The 20,971-nt window shown below is 44.2% G+C and overlaps 1 protein-coding gene across 1 annotated transcript in view; it reads left to right on the top strand.

Moving 5' to 3' along the window:
* The window catches only part of LOC145402123 (E3 ubiquitin-protein ligase RNF123-like), a 168,422-nt gene that overhangs the window by 129,748 nt on the left and 17,703 nt on the right, over window positions 1–20,971 (top strand). Inside the window, exons 19-22 of the mRNA XM_080274240.1 lie at window positions 2,823–3,013; window positions 3,431–3,570; window positions 3,998–4,186; window positions 12,044–12,203. Coding sequence (XP_080130366.1) covers window positions 2,823–3,013; window positions 3,431–3,570; window positions 3,998–4,186; window positions 12,044–12,203 — 680 coding nt within the window. The remainder of the gene's footprint in view (window positions 1–2,822; window positions 3,014–3,430; window positions 3,571–3,997; window positions 4,187–12,043; window positions 12,204–20,971) is intronic.

Here is a 20,971-nt window from a genome sequence, read left to right as displayed (position 1 = left end):
CCTCTTCTCTCTAGCAGCCAGAGAATTCATAGGCTTGCCTTTGCTAATAAATATCTAAATTGGGGTGAGGAGCAATGGTTGTCAGTGTTGTGGTCTGATGAGGCAACGTTTAGTGTTACCTGTAACAGAGGAGCATGCAAAGGTAGTGACCCACTTGACCCACGGTATGTAGAAAGCACAGTTAAACATCCTGATTCACTCACAGTATGGGGTTGTTTTTCAGGGAAGGGTTTGGGGAAGCTTGTTGTACTTCCCAAGAACCTCAGAGTGAATCAGGATGTTTACCTGGAGCTTCTGTGTGATCATTTACCAGACTCCTTCGAGCTAACAGGTGCACGAGTGTTTCAGCAGGACGGTGCACCTGCTCACAAGGCCAAATCGGTCACCAATTGGCTTCGTGACTGCGAGGTATCATTCATGACAGACTGGCCAGGAAATAGCCCAGACCTCAACCCGATTGAAAACCTCTGGTACCTTGTAAAGAAGAGTCTCCAAGGGAAGGACGTGAGCTTTCTGCCTAAGCTGGAAGCCGCCATTCGTGACTCCTGGGACAAAATACCCCTCCAGCACCTCAGGAGCCTCGCCCTTTCACTTCCAAGACGTCTCAGGTCCGTGAAGAAACGTAAAGGCTACCCTACGAAGCACTAAAGGTAAAAAAAATGCATTATTTATTTGTTTTTTCAATGTTGAAAGGTTTGTTTCTCAGGAGGGACGCAGGGCGCCCCATACTTCTGACGAGCACTGTATACCTGTGTATCATTTTGTGCCTGAAGAGGGTTTTGGCAATCACCATCCCCCTCCCAGCACAAATGTCCACTAAAGCACTGTCATTCTTATCTATCTCAGCAAGCACACCCCACACACCAACTACTCCATCCACCTTCACATTCCCTACTTTTCCATTCATATTAGCAATCAAAAACACTCTCTCAATCCTTTCAAACTTTTCCATGCACACGTCCACATTTGTCCAGAACTCTTCTCACACTCTGCTGGCACGATCTTGTGTTGGCGCATACACGCACACAATTGCCCACATTGGTAGTCCAACGTTCAGTCTTACCTACACAATCCTTGAGTCAGCTGATCCATACTCTCTTATATTCTCCTTTCATCTGTTGCTCAAAACAATACACACTCCTTCTTTTGCCCTCTCATTCTCACCTACTCCTGCACATATACCCCATCCATACTCCCATTCTCTCACACTCTTACCTCCTCATGTAGTTTCAGTTAATCCACATACATCCACTTTTGCACCCTCAAGCACGTGGACAATCTCTCTCTCTCTTTCACCTCATTATTCACACCCCTTACATTCCACGTCGCCATCCGGATCATGTCCTTTGTACGGTCCTTAGTCATCATCATTTGGTCAGTCCTGGTCCAAGGCTTCTCGTTTGTATTTTTAATTAGTTGTTTTCTGAGGAGGGGCACTAAACCTCCGCCAACCCACTTGCTGTCACGTAGGGAACACGTGTTGTTTGGTTATAAGGGTGCCACCCAGCATTGTAAATGATTTCCTGGTTTATGGGAAATCATTTGGCTTGTCACTCATTGTAGAGCTACCCTAAAAACAGGATACCACTACACTAAGTTGTTGGATGATGGGCGCCCCCACCTACCACAATTCTGTAGTTGATAAACAGAAACAGCTTAACCTGTTCCATCTCATGACATCTTTTTTTTTTTTCTTTTTTTTGCATTATTGCCACATTCAGATAATTTTATTCAGCTGTAGGGACACATCTCATACTAATGAGATCAGAAGCAGTTACTGTATGTTCATATTTTCAGCACGGTGATGTCATTCTTAAATGTATGCCTACCACTCTCACACAATTGTTCAGCATAGGAAAGACATGTTGATAGGGTTAAAGATCCCTTCAGTCTGTATCCATACATCCTATGAAATTCTCCATCCTAGAGAGACTAAGATGATTAAGATAACTTAGCCAAATTATGATATGGCCATCACCCATCTCTTCCGTACTAGTGCAAAATGCATGCAACTCAGAGCACTATGCCTTCATTGTAGTGCAGCCTGTCCACCACAAAATACATACAGCACTCTTCTCACACCTCACTCTCACAATGTACACTGTCCTTGAACATAACAAAAGATTTGTGGGAGTATGATGACATATGACCCTGGAAGATGTGCTGCCTGTTTTAATATGGTCAGTCAATTGGTCTTTGGGAGCACCCAGCTGGAGCTGTAATTTTCCTGCAGTTCACTGGGTTCTCTTGCAGATGAGCATAGGGTCACAATAAGAACAGTAACAAGGACATTATTTCATCCTTGTCATCCTGCCTTCAAATACCAGTCACTTTCATTTTAATCTTAAATGAATATGCCACAGTTTCATATGTGTTAATAGGATCCAGTACCATTAGAAGAGGCCTTTCAGTCATTCATTTATCATAGCAGCCAACAAAATTTTCATCTCTATGTTACAAGAAATACCATCCATAAAGTTTCATTTTAGTTATGTCACTTTGCAGCAGCTTCATCTGAACCCTGTTAGTATAATATCTTGATTTTATTCCTGTAGTTGCGGACTTTCAGTCCTGGAGAGACTTTCCATGTTGCATGCATTAGAAACATTTCCATTAACCTTTCAGTACAGTGAGGTCCTGTTTTTTTTTTTTTTCCAAATCATACCCCCCCCCCCTCAAGACAATCTAAGTTGGACAGAAACTTTAATCTTCACATTGAACAACATTTCCACCTGTGTATAATTCTCATATTTAAAACAGTTCACAGCATTTTGAAGTAAAGACACACTATGATTAATCCATTCTTTATGTCCCTCCCTTAGCCGGATTCAGATGGTAAAGAACCTCCTGCAGCCATATGAGAACCGTGCATGGGCCCAAAATAACTGGGTGCTGGTGCGGTTCTGGAAGGGCTGTGGCTTTGGGTTCCGGTACACGAAGAGTCCTCACATGACCAACAAGTTCGGCCCAAAACCACCCAACTCAGACAACACCAACTTCCCACAGTCTACTGGTTGGTTGGGTGGATTTGACTTCTATTTTCCGTGTTTACTCAGTCCACTTTAACTTGAACAAAAATTGCCACCTCTCCATCTTCAGTACTGAATTTTAACAAGAATCAACACTAGAATGTGGTAAAAGTCAAGAGGAAGTACTATAATATTGTCTTCCTCTACCACTGAGCTGTGTGAAATAAGTTGCAAAAGACTAAAACTCTGTGCCAGGCTTAGTTGGACAAACTGTAGAGTAGACTAGCAATTGATAGACAGACAGATAGGTAGATGAATACTTGGTGAGAAAGGAGAATGTAATTTATTTATATTATTCATATTAAGCTGCAGAATATTATTCATTTTCATTTGAATATATTATATTGATTCATGTTTGTATCTGTATATCTATGTGTATATAATTTCTTTATTCCCAACAGCCCCATGCCCATCACCTGTGTTCCAGCGTCATGTGGTGGAAGTGTTGGAGGGCAATCCAGATGTCTCCACCCCCTTCCTAAACTCTCTCCTCAATCAACTCAACTGGGCCTTCTCAGAATTCATTGGCATGCTGCAGGAGGTGTGCTAAAGCCCTTAGGTTACCTTTTTGCACAGTGTCTGTCATAATAATATTTCTTCATATCATCACCATCATTGTAACTGTATTTCTGCACATAACAATCATAACTTGGTGCAAGCTGTATCATTGTCTTAATTTTGTTTTTCATGTCATCATGATCATTATAATCCTGTTTCTCCATTACAGTAATAATAATAATCATCATCATCATCATCATCATCATCCTAACCCATTTCTTCATGTCTTCGTTATCATCATCACAAGTAACTATTTTCAGCCTCATCCTAAGTATCCTGATTTCACTTTTCATTATGTTCATCATCACTCACAGCATCAGTATCCAAACTAGCTTTGTTTTTTTTATTTTCAGCATTATCATCATCTCTGTAATGTAATACAATTCCATTATTCCCTCCTCTCCTTCTAGATTCAGAATGCATCGAATCGGCCAGAGCGGGTGTTCATTGACTCAAGACAACTACGAATCTGTGCCACATGTTTTGACCTGGCATTGGCCCTGCTGCGTGTGCTGGAGATGGTGGTAACCCTTGCGCCGCAGCTCTTCACAGACTTCTCCAGATCTAATGCTGAGTTCCTACTCTCTAGACTTTGCCAGGTTGGTTCTAATGGCCTTTTATATCTCTGGTTGTGTGTCAGACAACCAAATTCTTGTAAACTTAAATTGAGCCAGTCAATTGGAGGATGCCAAGGAAATCTCAAATTTTATTCCCATCCATCCATCCATCCATCATCCAATCCTACATTGCCCCACGAGAAGCGTAGGAGCCCTGGGCTAGGCAGTTGGTCTCGACATTGAAGATGAGAGTGACCAGCCTCATGCATCCCTGAGTGGCATTGCATGAGCAATCAACCCCAACCACTCCTTGGATATAAACCTTCACCGGCTCAATCCGATTGGAGCGCAATAATTACCCACTAAACCACCAGGTGCCAAATTTTGGTTATATGGTTACCACCCAGCATAGTAAATGGTTTCCTGGTGTACAGTTAACCATTTGGCTTGTCACTCAGTGTAGAGTCGCATACAAGCAGAAGGAAGAGGAAAGAATGAAGGAAAGAAAGACGAAGAGGGAGTGTAATGTCACCCGTAGGCAGAAGGACAAGGAAAGACTGAAGGAAAGAAAGACAGAAGAGGATAGAAGGAAAGAAGGATGGAAGAGAGGAAAGGGCAGACACCCGACAGCAGCACTACATTGAGTGAGTGGATGATGAGCGCCCCCATGTACCACCACTTCCTCCAAATTATTTTACTGAAATTACAAAATTATTCAACACTAAAGGAGTAAATGAAGGCTTTATCTATCACCTCCAGTTCAAAGAATCATCCCTAAATAAAGTGGTAAATCTACAGGAAGCCCCCAGCCCTCCCCATAATGTGTACTATTGATTTGTATGTTTAAAAAATTATGCACAGTTTCAGCTCTTAGTGTTCGAATCACCTAAAGAGCTTAGAACATTCCTAGCACAGCAGTGAAACTGATTTGGAATTGAGTTAACCTGCTTATGTAGTGATTTGTTTGTGGCCACCCCGTATGGGTTTAAGGCATTGGCAATACAGTAGATAGATAGATAGATTTTTAATGATATAAATGTTGCTGTAAGTTGTTTTGGCAGGGGGAGACAGACGGATATGGAGGTGTTGGTGTGATGGTTGCGGAGAAATGGGTGGAATATGTTATGAATGTTCTGAGAGTAAGCGATAGGATATTGATAGTGAAAATTCTGTTGGAAAGAAAGGTAGCTGCGATTATATCGGCATATGCTCCACAGGCAGGATTGGATGAGTCAGAGAAAGATAGATTTTGGGATGATTTAATACGTGTAGTGGGTGGTATGCGGGATGATGAGATAGTGATTTTGGGAGGGGACTTAAATGGTCATGTAGGTGAAGCAGCACAAGGTTATGAAGGAGTGCATGGGGGATGTGCGTATGGTCTAAGGAATGCAGAAGGGGAAAGGATACTCGAGTTTGGGGAGGCAACGGATATGATTGTGTGCAACACATATTTTAGGAAAAGAGACAGTAGGTTAATTACGTATGAGTCTGGGGGAAATAGCAGTCAGATAGACTATTTTCTGGTTAGGAGGGCCGATAGGAGGTTAGTGAGGGATGTTAAAGTTATAGGAAGTGAGGAGTGTGTACAGCAGCACAAACTGTTGATTTGTGATATGGTGCTTAAAGAACAAGTGATGAAAAAGAGGACTTATGTACCTAGGAGGAAAATATGGAAGCTGAAAAACCAAGTAGTAAGGGATGCCTTCTATAGTGAGTTGAGGAGAGTGGTGGCTGAACAGGGAGCTGTAGACAGAGGCGTTAATGAACAGTACAGAGCCCTCAAGAACAATTTCTTGAGAGTTACTGATGTAACATGCGGCTGGACAAGAGGACCACCAAGGCATAAAGTAACTTGGTGGTGGGATGAGGGTGTAGAAGCTGCAATTAAGGAGAAAAGAAGGCTTTTCAGGGAATGGAAGAAGGGTGGTAGCAAAGAGGAATATTCGGCTGCCAAGCATAGGGCTAGAAGATAGGTATACAGGGCAAAGTCTGAGTCACAGAGACAATTACTTGATAACCTAAATCATGGGGAAAGGAAAAATATATTTAGGGTGGCAGGTCAGGTGAAGAGGGATAATCGGGATATCATAGGTGAGCAGTGTGTGAAGAATGATGAAAGGAAGGATAGTGGTGAACAGTGAGGATATTAAAGATGCGTGGAGAGAGCATTATAACCGGTTGTTGAATGAGGAGTTTGACTGGGACAGGGAAGGTTTGGAGCCAGCAGATCCAGTGTCTGGCCCTTGGCCTTTGATTGCTACTGCTACTGTGAGTGAGGCAATAGGCAGGATGAGGGTGGGGAAGGCAGCAGGTGTGTCTGGGTTGACTGCCGAAATGTTGAAGGCCTCAGGCGATATAGGGGTGAGTTTAGTCACTGACCTGATAAATAGGATTATTTATGAGTGTGTTGTCCCAGATGATTGGCTGAAGAGTGTAATTGTAAATGTGTATAAAGGGAAGGGTGATGCCCTGGAAAGAGGAAATTATAGCGGTATAAAGCTTTTAGATCAGATAATGAAGGTAATGGAGAGAGTTTTAGAAGGTATGATTAGAGAAAGAGTGAATATTGATGAAATGCAGTTTGGGTTCATGCCAGGTAGGGGGACCACTGATGCCATATTCATTGTTCGACAGCTTCAGGAAAAATATATTGGTAGGAGAAGGGATCTTTATTTTGTTTTTGTTGATTTGGAAAAGGCCTTTGACAGAGTCCCTAGAGAGGTGGTGAAGTGGGCAATGAGAAAGCTTGGCTTGGAGGAGTGGCTGGTTAGGGTGGTTATGGCCATGTATGTGGGTGCTCACACCCAGGTGAGAGTGAATGGAAATTTGAGTGATGAGTTTTCCGTGAATGTTGGTGTGCATCAGGGGTCAGTCTTGAGTCCCATGTTGTTTATCATGGTACTTGAAGCCCTTTCACGTGACTTTAGAAACGGACTCCCGTGGGAGTTGTTGTATGCTGATGATTTGGTGTTGATTGCAGAGAATGAAAGGGAGGCGGAGGAAAGGTTTAGGAAGTGGAGAGATGGTATGGGGCAAAAGGGTTTAAGGGTAAATGCAGATAAAACAAAAGTGATGATATCTAGGGTTGGTGGCGGTACTGTCAAAGACGAGGGAGAGTGGCCATGTGCAGTTTGCCACAAGGGCGTGGGAAGTAATTCCATCTTGTGCGGTGTGTGTGATAAATGGGTGCATAAGAGATGTAGTGGTATCAGAGGTAGACTGCGAGATAATGCTGATTTTATGTGTTCGGCGTTCCGGGGTGAGCAGGTGGAGATTGTCAGATGTGAAAGGATTGAACTTGCTGGTGAATCTCTTGAGTATGTGGAAGAGTTTTGTTATTTGGGAGACATGTTGTGTGCTGGAGGTGGGGCTGGAGCTAGCTCTGTGGCTAGGGTGAGAAGTGGTTGGAAGAAGTTCAGGAAGCTCTTGCCTCTCCTGACATTGAGAGGGCTCTCCCTACGTGCTAAGGGGTCTTTGTATGCAGCATGTGTTAGGAGTGTAATGCTGTATGGCAGTGAGACCTGGGCAGTGAAGGAGGAAGATATTCGCCGGCTCAGGCGTACAGAAATGACAATGATTAGGTGGATGTGCAGTGCGTCCCTGCGTCCAAGGCCTGGAGGGGCTGGGTTTACAATGGAAGAGTTGAGAGGTAGGATGGGACTGGAGTGTATTGGTGTTGTGATGAGGAGAGGTAGATTGAGGTGGTTTGGACGTGTGGAGAGGATGGGGGATGATAATTGGGTGAGGAAGGTGAGAAGTGTTAATATTGGGGGTGGGGTTATGAGGGGTAGACTGAGAAAGACATGGGACGAGGTCATTAAGTGTGACCTTAGGGTTAAGGGACTGAACAGGGAGGCTGCAATGGATCGTGCAGCGTGGAGAGCCGCCATTAGGTGACCAAGGCCGACACATGCAAGCATGTTGGAGCCTTTAAGAATGAAAACGAAAACAATATCTAGTATTGTCTGCCTTTATGAATCTTCAAAACATATTTCTTTCAGCTTTTGTATCTTGTTTGCCACAAGTTCACCTGGCTTCATGTGTTATCTGTCAGTCTCATTGTATAATACAGTATGTCACTCAGTATGTAGCTCAGTTATCTGACTATGTCCAAAGCAAATCAAGGTCCCGTGCTTAATATTTCCTGAATTTAATTTTTTTCTCTCTAATGTGGACATGTAAATAATGAAGTAAGAAATCTCACATAAATATGGAACATTGCAAAAGCTTCCCATTAATGTAAATTCAGTGCTGAAAGAAAGTGCAGCATAAAATTTTCTGCACAGGAACAGGTTTAGCACCTAACAGTACAGTCTTTCAGAGGATTTTTTCAGGCTTTGTGTGTGTGTGTGTGTGTGTGTGTGTGTGTGTGTGTGTGTGTGTGTGATGGACAGAATTCAGTTCATTATCTGTTCAGTAATATATAGTGTCAAAACAATTTATAACTCACCTTTAACAATTGGCAAATCCAGCAGCCACTGTGACGTATCTGAATTAAAGTCCTCTCTTAGCAAGGTAAACTTTTTCATGTGTATAGAAACAAACAAATTTATTGTATTTGCTGGAAGGCATTAATGAACAGCAACTATGTTGAGTATAGAAATATGATTACTCATCATCATCCGCTACCTCCGTTCCCACCCTAGGGCAGGGTGAGGAGTAGCAATGCCCAGATAGCCCATGTTTGCCCAATCCAATGGGCCATGCTTCCATTCACTCATCATCATTCAAGCCCCCTGAATCCTGGCTCTGTTTGATACGCCAAAGACTATCACCACATTTTGTAGCTTCACATGAACATATCTGATAGAGTCAGTCTGGATGCTTTGACGTCAAAAAGGAGTGCCAAATCCCTGATCATGTACGTCTTCTCACAACATTCTTCTAACCAGCTCTATCTCTTGTCAGTACCCTATCCTCACTGACATCAATACCTCTCTTCCTCCCACACTCATCCACCATATCACTCCACCTTCTTCTTGGCCTACCTCGCCTCCTCCCTCCTTAAAATTTGCTCACATATACTTTTTTCACCACTTTGTTGTTATTCATTCTCTCCACATGACCATACCATCTCAGTACATTCTTCAGTTCTGGTGTCTACAGACTTCCTCACTCTGAATCTTTTACAAATCACATTATTTCATATTCTATCAACTCTCAGTACTCCACATACATTCCTCAGCAGTCCCATCTCCACTGCTGTCACTCTTGGCTTTTCATTTTCGTGCCACACCATAGTTTCACATCCAGATATTAAAGTTGGCACTAACACTCCTTCACGTAAGCCTCGTACAGGTGCAACACTTAAGCCTCTGTTTCATATCTAGGCCTTCATAGCATCAGCTACCTTCCTTCCTTGTGTCTTTCTACTTTCCATTTCTCTTGCACATTTCCTCTCTTTTCTATCACTGTACCCAGGTATTTGAACTCTCTCACGAGGTCCAGTATCTCTCCAGTCATCGTAACATCACACTGGGAGTCACCTTCTCTCTCAGTAACCATGACTTTACTCTTTTCTACATTTACTCTCAAGGCACAACACTCACAGACATAAGGAAATCTCTGCACTAGTCCACCAAGTTCTTGTCTGGTATTTACAAGTAGCACTGCATCATCAGCATACAACAAATTTGAGATATTCCATTCATCACCAATGCCATCCCCCTCTCCATTACTCATGTTTTTATTTCTTTCATCACCCCATGCACATATACTGTATATTGAACAATGATGGAGACATCACACAACCTTGTCGCACGCCCACATTGATCGTGAACCCATTCACTTAGATGCCCATTTACCCTTACACATGCCTCACTACCATCATAAAAACTCTCGATGGCACCTAGCAGCTTACCATCTACACCATACATGTGCAAAACCTTCCATATTCCTTCTCTGTTTACTTTGTCATATGCTTTTTTGTGATCCATAAATGTCATAAACTTCTTATTCCTAACATGCCTAGTAGCAATTTCTGTATTACAGCACAGTGGCACCTTCATATGTTCAATAAAAAAAACGGAGGCTATGTATTTCTAAGTTATGCTAAGTACTTTAGTGCATACTGTCGTAGTACAGTGTTGTACCAATTCTCATGTTTCTTCTGTTTGACTAACAGTTAATTCTTCATTCATTTCCCATTGTGTGTGGTAGGTGGGGATGCTCACCATCCACTCACTCGATGTAGTGCTGCTCTCGGGTGTCTGCCCTTTCCTCTCCTCCATCCCTCTTTCCATCCATCCTCTTCTGTCTTTATTTCCTTTGTTCTGTCCTCGTCCATCTGCCAACCAGTGACTCTGCACTCCCTCTTCTGTCTTTCTTTCCTTCATTCTTTCCTTTTCTACCTGTGGGTGACTTTACACTGAATGACAAGCCAAATGGTTTCGTGTACACCAGGAAACCATTTACTGTGCTGGGTGGTAACCATATAACCAGATTTTGGCACCTGGTGGTTTAGTGGGTAATTACAGCACTCCAATCGGATTGAGCCAGTGGAGGTTTATATCCAAGGGGTTGTTGGGGTTTATTGTTCAACTGATGCCACTCAGGGATGAGTGAGTCTGGTCACTCTCATTTTAAATGTCAGGACCAACTTGCCTTGCCCCAGACTCCTACGCTTCTCATGGGGCAACGTAGGATTGGATGATGGATGAATGGATGGATTTCTCATTGTAAAAATGTGTTTAATGTGTAGTGTTAGTGAAATATTATTGTTAGCCTCTTCAGCCAGAGGACATCATCTATGTTTTATTTGCCCTGCTGCTAGATGATTTTTATTCACCTTTGGAAATCACAAAGGGTTAATGAATGGTACATCTAACCACTTGTTTGAAAAGTTTACCTTAGGCAGAATAAAATTACTTGAATAAAACAAATATAAAATGTAAATTGTCACTATAGTGAAAAAGTTAGTGCAATGTACTGTATATGGTATCATAAAGTTGTGTTTGTGTGTCAGCTGTTGTGCTGCGTGCTGAACCACATGAATGGTTGGCATAAATGTGCTTGATCTGTAGTTTTTTTTTTTTTTTTTCTCCAGAGGATTTTATGCATCATAAAAGAGACTTTCAGACTGGAGGGATTAAATATTATGTTTACATTTAGAGACCATTGGCCATGTTAGCATGTGTAGGTATTTTCACTTGATGGCAGCTTGTTGCAGTCACGAGTCATTTCCCTGTTCAGTCCACTATCCCAGAGGTCTACACACAAAACTGTTCCATGTCTTCCTAGGTCTGCCTCTGGGCATTCTTCTCATCACATTCATAGCTGTACCTCTCCTCAAGTAGTAACCTTCTGCCCTCTTTTCAGCCTGTTCAGATCATTTTAACCTACCAGTTTGCATGACTTGTTAAATATCTCTTATGCCTGATCTCTCTCGCAATACAGTGCCAAGTTCTGTCACTCATTGGAGCTGTATATCTTCATCTCAACATTTCATCCTTGTGCATTCCAGTCTGCTTGTATCCTCTACCCTCACTTGCAAGGTCTCCCTGCCATACAGTATAACACTTTTCACACATGGTTTGTTGAGTATGTCCATGGCATGAACAGGTAAAATGCATACAGTCATTAACACTCACTGCAGCACCCTACTGAGCTTATTGAAATAATTTACAAATAACAAGAATATCAGAGAAAAAATGTCAGCAGACTTAAAACATTAAGATATTGAAGTAAATTGTGTGTTGGTGGTGATGTATTATAATTGTAATTTAAGTTGTATAATATTGTGGCTGTAGCTGCAGTACCAGATGCTGAATTCTTTGAATGATTAATGTAAAGTATGTGTTGACATATATAATAATATACCATTAATGTTTTTAAGGTGTTATTGAAGTATTAGTTATTAATATAACATAATAAAGTTGTGCTATTTTATGGTTGCAGCTGCTATGCCAAGTGCTGAACCGTGTGAGTGGTTGGTGCGGTTGCTTTGGTCACGTGGTTGGACTGGAGATCCCCGGTCTGGAGACCATCCACCACTATCCCATCCTCACAGCTGCGACTGGCATCCTTGTCACACTCATCAATCACGACCTCGCTCAGGGTCAGTTACTCATACCATCATGTTCTCGTTGGGGAGGAGACTTTCCACCCCCTCTTATTACTAGTTTATTTCTGATTGTGGGGGAGATGGTGGCTGAGCAGTTAGAGAGTTGGCCTACTGTCTGAAGTGATGTGAGTTTGATCCTTGGCTTGGGCAGGGCTTAGTTTGATTAAATGAATATCATTAACCTGCCCCATTCCAGCAACATGTATGTACAGTACATCGGGCCCTGCACGTGCACAAAATGTCAGCAACGTACGTATACATCGTCAATTTGAAATATTTGCCAAAATTCAAACATTCAGTATTAGCGCAAGATATTTTCACGGGATACTCCCATGCCTGTCTTAGCCTAATACGCGCGCTGAGTCATCTCCGCATCCTTCCTCCCGCGCATGGCCCCACCAACTCAGTCGCACTTTGTGAGTGGGTGAGTGAGCACCATGGCGCACCGCGGTATTCCCCAACACGAGATTGATGAGCTTCTGAACATCCCCTATGATGGAGAAAGTAATTCTCCCATTGATGATGATGTTGCTGATCGAGACCAGATCCAACCTGAGTCAGAATCAAGCAGCAAGGACGAGGCTTCATCCCCAAGAAAGGTGAGGCATATGGCTGTCTGCATGGCTATATCTCTCCCTGCACCACCACCACCACTCTCATCTTACCATGGTGCTCTCACTCTCTGGATGATTCCTCTAGTGATGAGGAAAACGAGGCCAACCCCTCAAGTGAACATCGGCTGCTTTCGTGGGTAGGATCACCCAGAAAAACCTAGAGGAGTGGGGAAGAACTGTTTAGTAAAAAGTACAAGGTGCACAGTGCTTTGTTCTGTTCAAGTCGTGTGCGACAATACCTGCCACCGCCAGCATCACATTGCGCTGCCTCTCTCCAACCCAGCACCTCCACCCCACTTGAACCTCCCTGCACTCCCTCCCCACAACCTTAAACAATGGAGAAAGAGCAAAAAGTAAAGTAAAAGGGAAGGGAAAAGACGGGGAAGAAAAGTGCAAGTCGTGGGGAAAGTGAGGAGGCAAGCTCTATTCCCCAACCTACTGCCGAATTTCCTCCCCATCCCGACGATGGCAACGGAGGTGGCCTCATTGATGATGAGGGCAAAACTGGAGGGGATGAAGTCACATGGGAGTGGGAGGATGAGAGCAGTTTCATTCCCATCATTCATCCCTTCACAGGCAGTGATACAGCAGGTTGTACTGTGCTGGAGCTGACTCCCACCTCGAGGAGAACTGATTTCATCAAGAATTTTTTTACGAGGGAGCTGATATTGAGAATCGTTATCTTCAACGCCTGTGCCGCTTTCTACCATGGCACAACCCCGCAGATACCCCACAGCTGACTCTTCGATGCAGACATAATGAGTAACGAATTGTATCTCTTCTTGGCCTTGGTTCTTCTGATAGGACTAATCAAGAAAAATCAGTTGCCATCGTACTGGACTGTCGATGCCCTTCTTTGGAAGAGTTATGGGGACGGAATAGGTTCCAGTACATACTAAGCCGCCTTCATTTTTTCGACAGTGAGGACCCCAGCAACATTGGCAACACTGACAGGATGAGGAGGATTACTCTCGTGCTTGATCACCTGAGTGAGTGGTTCTCTGCCTCTTTCTCTCCCTACAGAGATCTGGTTGTTGACAAGAGTCTTGTGTTATGGAGGGGAAACATCACCTTCAGGCAGTACAGTATATCCCAAGCAAGAGACACCAGTTTGGGTTCAAGGTTTTAGTCATGCATGACTGCAAGACCAGGTATGTGCAGGACATAGTCCTGTACACAGGTGCACAGATGGTCATTATGGAAGATAGAACAGTCGGACTGTCAGAGGCCGTGGTGAAGACAATGATGGAGAAGTACCTTCATTGTAGGCATGTCCCGTACTTGGACAACTGGTATGCTGTCCCAATTCTCGCCCGGTACTTGCACCAGCAAGAGACAGGTATCTGCGGGACAGTAAAGAAAACCCAGCGGCACATGGTACAGGTGGGCCAGAAGCTGCAAAGGAAGGAGGCAGTGTTTTACCAAGTGAACAGTATCCTCGCCACCACCTGGCACCACAACCGAGAAGTGAACCTATTATCGATGGTTCACTGCCTCCTGATGCACCTCACCTAGACTGTGGACTACTGCAGCGAGAAACTGGTTCACATTTGGAAGCCAGAGGCGGTCTATCTATCGCCAGATGCCTTAACCTCATAAGGGGTGGCCACAAACAAATCGCCTCCTTGTTGCCCTGTCCCCCGCCATGTCACTGCCTTGCTCCCAGCTCACACCCCCATCTCTCATATACCTCTCCACTCCATCCCTTCATCTCATCCTTGGCCTCCCCCTCTCTCTCCATGTGACTCCACATGCTTCTTTCAGATAGCTTACTGATTATAATATCAACATGAGGCAAGTGGACCAGTCTGACGCCAAGATTTCAAGTGTGGAGTGCCAGGCCCACGATGAAGTGGTGCATGAAACTTTTCTTCCATCCTCTGGATATAACGGCAATGAATGCCCACCTCCTCCATGCCAGGACCACGGGAACCAGCGAGGCCTTCAAGGGGTTCATCAGAGAGCCTTGTAGGGAGCCAATTGGCATCCATGGGCGTGATCATGGACCTCACCAACATCCACGCGGTGGTGACAACCCCTTGTGCCTCACTGAACGCCACTTCACCAAACTTATCACCGCACAAGGCACAAAAAAAGTCCCCAACGTGGGTGCCACGTCTGCCAATGCAGCACAGCACAGCCACAGAGCCAGCAGAAGGACACCAGATGCCAGTGTGTGGAGTGTGATGTGGGGTTGTGCCCAATCCCATGCTTTGAGGCATATCAAACCCTCCTCCAATGCTTAGTGTTAGAAATCTATGTTATGTGGAAAAAAGATGCCTCTGAGTGTTACTGTAATGTACATATAAATTAGTATAGTTATATAATGAGTAACTGTAATGTATATATAAATTAGTGTAAGTGATTTCATAAGAATAAGTGCAGTGTAATGTGGTAGGTGTGGGCACTCACCATCCACTCACTTGATGTAGTGCTGCTCTCAGGTGTCTGCCCTTTCCTCTCCATCCTTCTTTCCTTCCATCTTCTTCTGTCTTTCTTTCCTTCATTCTTTCTTCGTCTTTCTGCCTGCGGGTGACTTTACTTTTCCTCTTCTGTCCTTCATTCTTTCCTCTTCCTTCTGCCCGTGGGTGACTCTACACTGAGTGACAAGCCAAATGGTTTTCTGTACACCAGGAAACCATTTACTACTCTGAGTGGTAACCATATAACCAAATTTTGGCGCCTGGTGGTTTAGTGGGTAATTATTGCGCTCCAATCGGATTGAGCTGGTGAAGGTTTATATCCAAGGGGTGGTTGGGGTTTATTGCTCACGTAATGCCACTCAGGGATGAGTGAGGCTGGTCACTGTCATCTTAAATGTCAGGACCAACTGCCTAGCCCTGGGCTCCTACGCTCCTCATGGGGCAATGTAGGATTGGATGATGGATGGATGGATATATATATATGTCTGTGTGTGTGTGTGTGTGTGTGTTTGTGTGTCTTTCTTTCCTTAATTCTTTCCTTGTCTTTCTGCCTACGGGTGACTTTGCACTCCCTCTTCCGTCTTTCATTTCTTCATTCTTTCCTCTTCCTTCAGCCTGTGGATGACTCTACACTGAGTGACAAGCCAAATGGTTTCCTGTACACCAGGAAACCATTTGCTACGCTGGGTGGTAACCATATAACCAAATTTTGGCACCTGGTGATATAGTGGGTAATTATTGTGCTTTAATCAGATTGAGCTGGTGAAGGTTTATATCCAAGGGGTGGGTGGGGTTTATTGCTCACGTAATGCAACTAAGGGATGAGTGAGGCTGGTCACTGTCATCTTAAATGTCAGGACCTACTGCCTAGCCCCGGGCTCCTACTCTCCATATAACCAAATTTTGGCGCCTGATGGTTTAGTGGGTAATTATTATGCTCCAATCGGATTGATCCGGTGAAGGTTTATATCCAAGGAGTGGTTGGAGTTCATTGCTCACGTAATGCCACTGAGGGATGAGTGAGGCTGGTCACTCTCGTCTTAAATTTCAGGACCAACTGCCTAGCTCCAGGCTCCTATGCTCCTCATGGTGCAACGTAGGATTGGATGATGGATATATATATATATATATATATATATATAGTAATCCCCCCCTGTGGCGGGGGGGACACAACCTGGCCGCACTATGGGGTGGTACTACTACTCTGCGGCCAGGTTGTGTTAGGAAGAATACTGCCACCGTATTCCCTGCGTGTCGTAAAAGGCGACTAAAAGGGGCGGGGTGAGGGGACTAGGGACCCCCTCCTCTGTTTTTTAGTTCCTAAAAAGAGACAGGCCAGAGAAAGGGATGGGGGATGGAGTTATCCCCGTACCCTGAAGATTGGGTCTATGAATGTGCGTGGATGTAGTACAATTGAGGCTAAAAGGGAGGAGATTGGGAGAATGTTTGTGAGAAGAAAGTTGGATGTGTTAGCTTTGAGTGAAACGAAGATGAAAGGGAAGGGGGAATCTATGTTTGGAAGTGTGAATGGAAGATTGTCAGGTGTTGATAGAGGAAGGGCAAGAGAAGGTGTGGCCTTGTTAGTGAGTCCGGAAGTACAGCAGTGTGTGATTGAATGGAAGGAGGTGTCATCGAGACTGATGTGGGTGAAAGCGAAATTTGAACGTGAGTTGTGGGTGTTTGTGAGTGCATATGGGCCTGGTAGTGAAAGGGATGAACAAGAGAGGGAGTCGTTCTGGAATGATGTTGATGAGTGTCTGCAGAGTTTTGGAGCGAATGTGAATGTGGTAATGATGGGAGATCTGAATGCTAGAGTGGGAAATGTAGCAGTTGAAGGCGTAGTTGGTATGCATGGTGTGCCTGGAAGAAATGAAAATGGGGAACGAATGATAGCGATGTGTGTTGAGCGAGAGATGGTGATTGGGAATACGCTGTTTGAGAAGAAAGATATTTATAAGTATACATGGGTGAGACAGGAGGGTGGAAGGGTTGTTGATAGAGCCTTGATGGACTATGTGGTTGTGTCTAGGAATGTAATAGGAAGATTGTTGGATGTGAGAGTTCTGAGAGGGGAGGGTGGAGGTATGTCTGACCACTACCTGGTGGAGGGAAAGTTAAGAGTAGGTAAGAGATGGGTGAGAGCTAGGAGGGTTAGGTGTGGCAGGGAGGTTTTGAAAGTGAGTGAGTTGGATAAAAGAGAGAAAAAGATTGAGTATCAGGAGAAATTGAGAGATGAGTGGAACGCAGTGAAAGATCGGGAAAATGGCAGCGTGGAGGAGGAATGGCAGTTGTTTAAGAGTGCTGTGGTGGGGCATGCAGAAGAGGTGTGTGGTGTGAGACATGTGGGTGGTGGTGTAAGAAAAGGAAGTGAATGGTGGTGCGAGTAAGTATGGCTGTGGCTGAAGAGACGTGCATATGAAGTGTGGCTGCAGAGGAAGGATGAGATGTCATATGAAAGGTATAAGGAAAAGAGGAATAGAGCGAGAAGGGCTGTGCGTGATGCTAAAGTGGCAGCAGATGAGAGGTGGGGTAGGCGGCTGACAGAGAATTTTCAACAGAATAAGAAAATGTTTTGGAAGGAGGTGAAAAGGGTGCGAAAGAGAGAGTCTGGGAAGGAAGAACGAGTAAAAGCAGAGGATGGAAGGATGTTAATTGAGATGGATGCAGTAAGGAAGAGATGGGCAGAGTATTTTGAAAGATTGTTAAATGTAGAGGAGGAAAGGGTGGCTGAGATTGTGGCAGATAGAAGGGTGCAAGGAATAAATGTGTTGGGAGAGTTGAATGATTCTTTGATCACGAAGGAGGAAGTGGAGAAGGCAGTAAAGGAGATGAAAACAGGGAAAGCTGCAGGTATGGATGGGTGTGCTGTGGAATGCCTGAAGGGTGGTGGAGTGAATATTGTTGACTGGTTAGTAAGATTATTGAATGTGTGCTTTGAGAAAGGTATGGTGCCAGTTGACTGGGCAAGTGCTTGTGTGGTCCCGTTGTATAAAGGCAAGGGTGATAAGTATGAATGTACTAGCTTTAGGGGTATAAGTCTGTTGAGTGTTGTAGGTAAAGTGTATGGTAGAGTGTTAATTATGAGAGTTAGAGAGGGTACAAGAGGGAGTGATTAGTGATGAGCAGTGTGGCTTTAGGAGAGGGAGGGGGATGCGTTGATCAGGTGTTTGCTGTGAGACAAGAGTGTGAAAAGTATTTAGCGAAAGGCAAGGATGTGTTTTGGGCATTTATGGATTTAGAGAAAGCGTATGATAGAATTGATAGGGAGGCTTTGTGGACTGTTTTAAGATTGTATGGACTTGATGGTAGGTTACTAAAAGGGGTGAAAAGTTTTTATGTAAATAGTAGAGCGTGTGTAAGAGTGGGAAATGCTGTGAGTGATTGGTTTCCCGTGAGAGTGGGGCTGCGACAGGGATGTGTGATGTCGCCTTGGTTGTTTAATATTTACATGGATGGTGTTGTAAGGGAGGTGAATGCAAGAGTTTTAGGTGGTCTGAGTCTGGTAAATGTTGATGGAGGAGAGTGGAATCTGAAGCAGCTGCTGTTTGCAGATGATACTGCACTGGTGACTGATTCAGAGGAGAGATTGAGACAGTTGGTAGAGGAGTTTGGAAGGGTGTGTGAAAGGAGGAAATTGAAAGTAAATGAGAATAAGAGTAAAGTGATGAAGTGTACGAGGTTGATAGATGGTAGGGGGATGAATATAGTTTTGAATGGTGAGTTGCTTGAGGAGGTAGATTGTTTTAAATATCTAGGGTCACATGTTGCTGTGGATGGAAGAATAGATGCAGAAGTGAAGTTTAGAATAAATGAAGTAGGAAAGGTGCTGGGAGGAATGAAAAAAAGTGTTTAAATGTCGTTCGCTTAGAATGGATGTAAAGAGAAGGCTGTATGAGGGTATTGTGGTACCGACTGCATTATATGGGGCTGAAACATGGAATATGGGTGTAGCAGAGAGGAAAAGTTTGAATGTAATGGAGATGAGATGTCTGAGGAGTATGTGTGGAGTGACGCGTATGGATCGAGTGCGAAATGATGAAGTGCGAAGGAGAACTGGAGTTGTTCGGGAGATGGCTGGTAGAGTTGAGCAGAGGGTGTTGCAATGGTTTGGGCATATGGAGAGAATGGATAATGAGCGATTGGTGAAAAGAATAACTAGATCTGATGTGAGAGGTGTAAGACTGAGAGGAAGACCACGAATAGGATGGATGGACAGTGTGAAGAGAGCGCTGGATGCGAGAGGGATGTCTGTTGAGCAAGGAAGAGTGGCTGTGCGTGACAGAAATAAATGGAGAGAAATTGTGAATGAATAAGTGATGACGCAGCCCTGAGGGGATATTCTCCCGCTTTTGGTCTGATCAGTTAGTCAGGTCAGGTGCGGGTAAGGGGATGGGTCTGTTATGATGTGGCAGGGGTAAACCAGTTCTGCTGTCGGGCCCTGCTGTGGATGTCACTGATTGCATTGCGCAGTTGACCCTTGTGCGTTGTGATGCAGTGAGGATCTGTCCGTTCTCCCCTTTGGGGCTAAGATGCGAATAAATGTGTTTGAATGGATGAGTAAATGGAGAGTGAGTCGTCCTGTCTCGGCTACCTCCCTTTCCTTGGGGGAAGCAGCCTAGGTATATAGATAGATAGATAGTATTTACAGTACCCTCGCATCCAACACGCGTTTGTCCAGCACGATTCGCGTACAGCACGGAGAGGAAAAAATTAGTACAATTTAATATGATTTAAGTACTGTAAAACGGGTGCATAAGCATAGCACTGACGGAGCTCCGAGAAGTGGGCGAAATCCGCAGAGTTCGCCTCTAGCACTTTCACCCCTGGTCCAACACGGTCATACTGGACGTTCCCATGACGCTGACAGCCAATCAAAACTTCCGATCAAGTAGCCTCCCCCGCCCGCTATCGTGATGTCACCCAATGAAAAACGCTTCTGCTCTCACATGATGTTTTGTTTAAATTTCTCCCGCCACAGCACCACTCAGTTGCATAATTCGCATTGGACGGTGCTTTTTTCTCGCTGCATTTCCTGCCCTTGTTACTGCATTTTACCCTGCTCACGATGCCTAGGAAGCCTTCTGAGAACCCCAAGAAGTGGCGGCACCTCCCTCACGCCACCAAGCTAGAATTCATCGAGAGGCAGAAGAAAGGGGAGAGGAATTTCAAAGGATTTATGAGGGAGGTTGAGGAGGAGCAGCAGCGATTACCCGCTAGTGACGCCAGCAGCCATCCTCCAGGGATCCAGTAGGACTACCTAATCTCGGATATCACCTTCCATTCCCAGCAAGCCCACCAACATTATCCTAAAAGGTTAGTTATCATTCATAGTACAGTATCATTTATTATAATTACAGTAGTACCAATATATGTATAGGTACTGTATATGCTAGGTATTTAGGGTGACTTTTCCTAGGGTTGCTGACATAATTCATTTTTCCCCATAAGCTCTGTTGTTTGTCCAACACGTTTTTGGTTCAACACTGGACCCATGCATGACAATATTACCGTGTTGGACGCGAGGGTACTGTATATATATATATATATATATACAGTATATATATATGTATATCCATGTATATATATATACATATATATACAGTAATACCTTGATATACGATACCCCCTAGATACAATACCACGGCTTAACGATGGGGGTAGAAATTGCACCATACCCCACCTAACGATGGCCAAACCCCGGTTTAACGATGGGTTTTGATTTTTT

Source organism: Coenobita brevimanus, chromosome 57, assembly GCF_032717465.1.
Source record: "Coenobita brevimanus isolate Jiangsu-jjx chromosome 57, ASM3271746v2, whole genome shotgun sequence".
NCBI classification, from domain to species: Eukaryota; Metazoa; Arthropoda; class Malacostraca; order Decapoda; family Coenobitidae; genus Coenobita; species Coenobita brevimanus.
The sequence above is the reverse complement of the archived record's forward strand: the minus strand, read 5'-3'. Positions and strand labels throughout refer to the sequence as shown.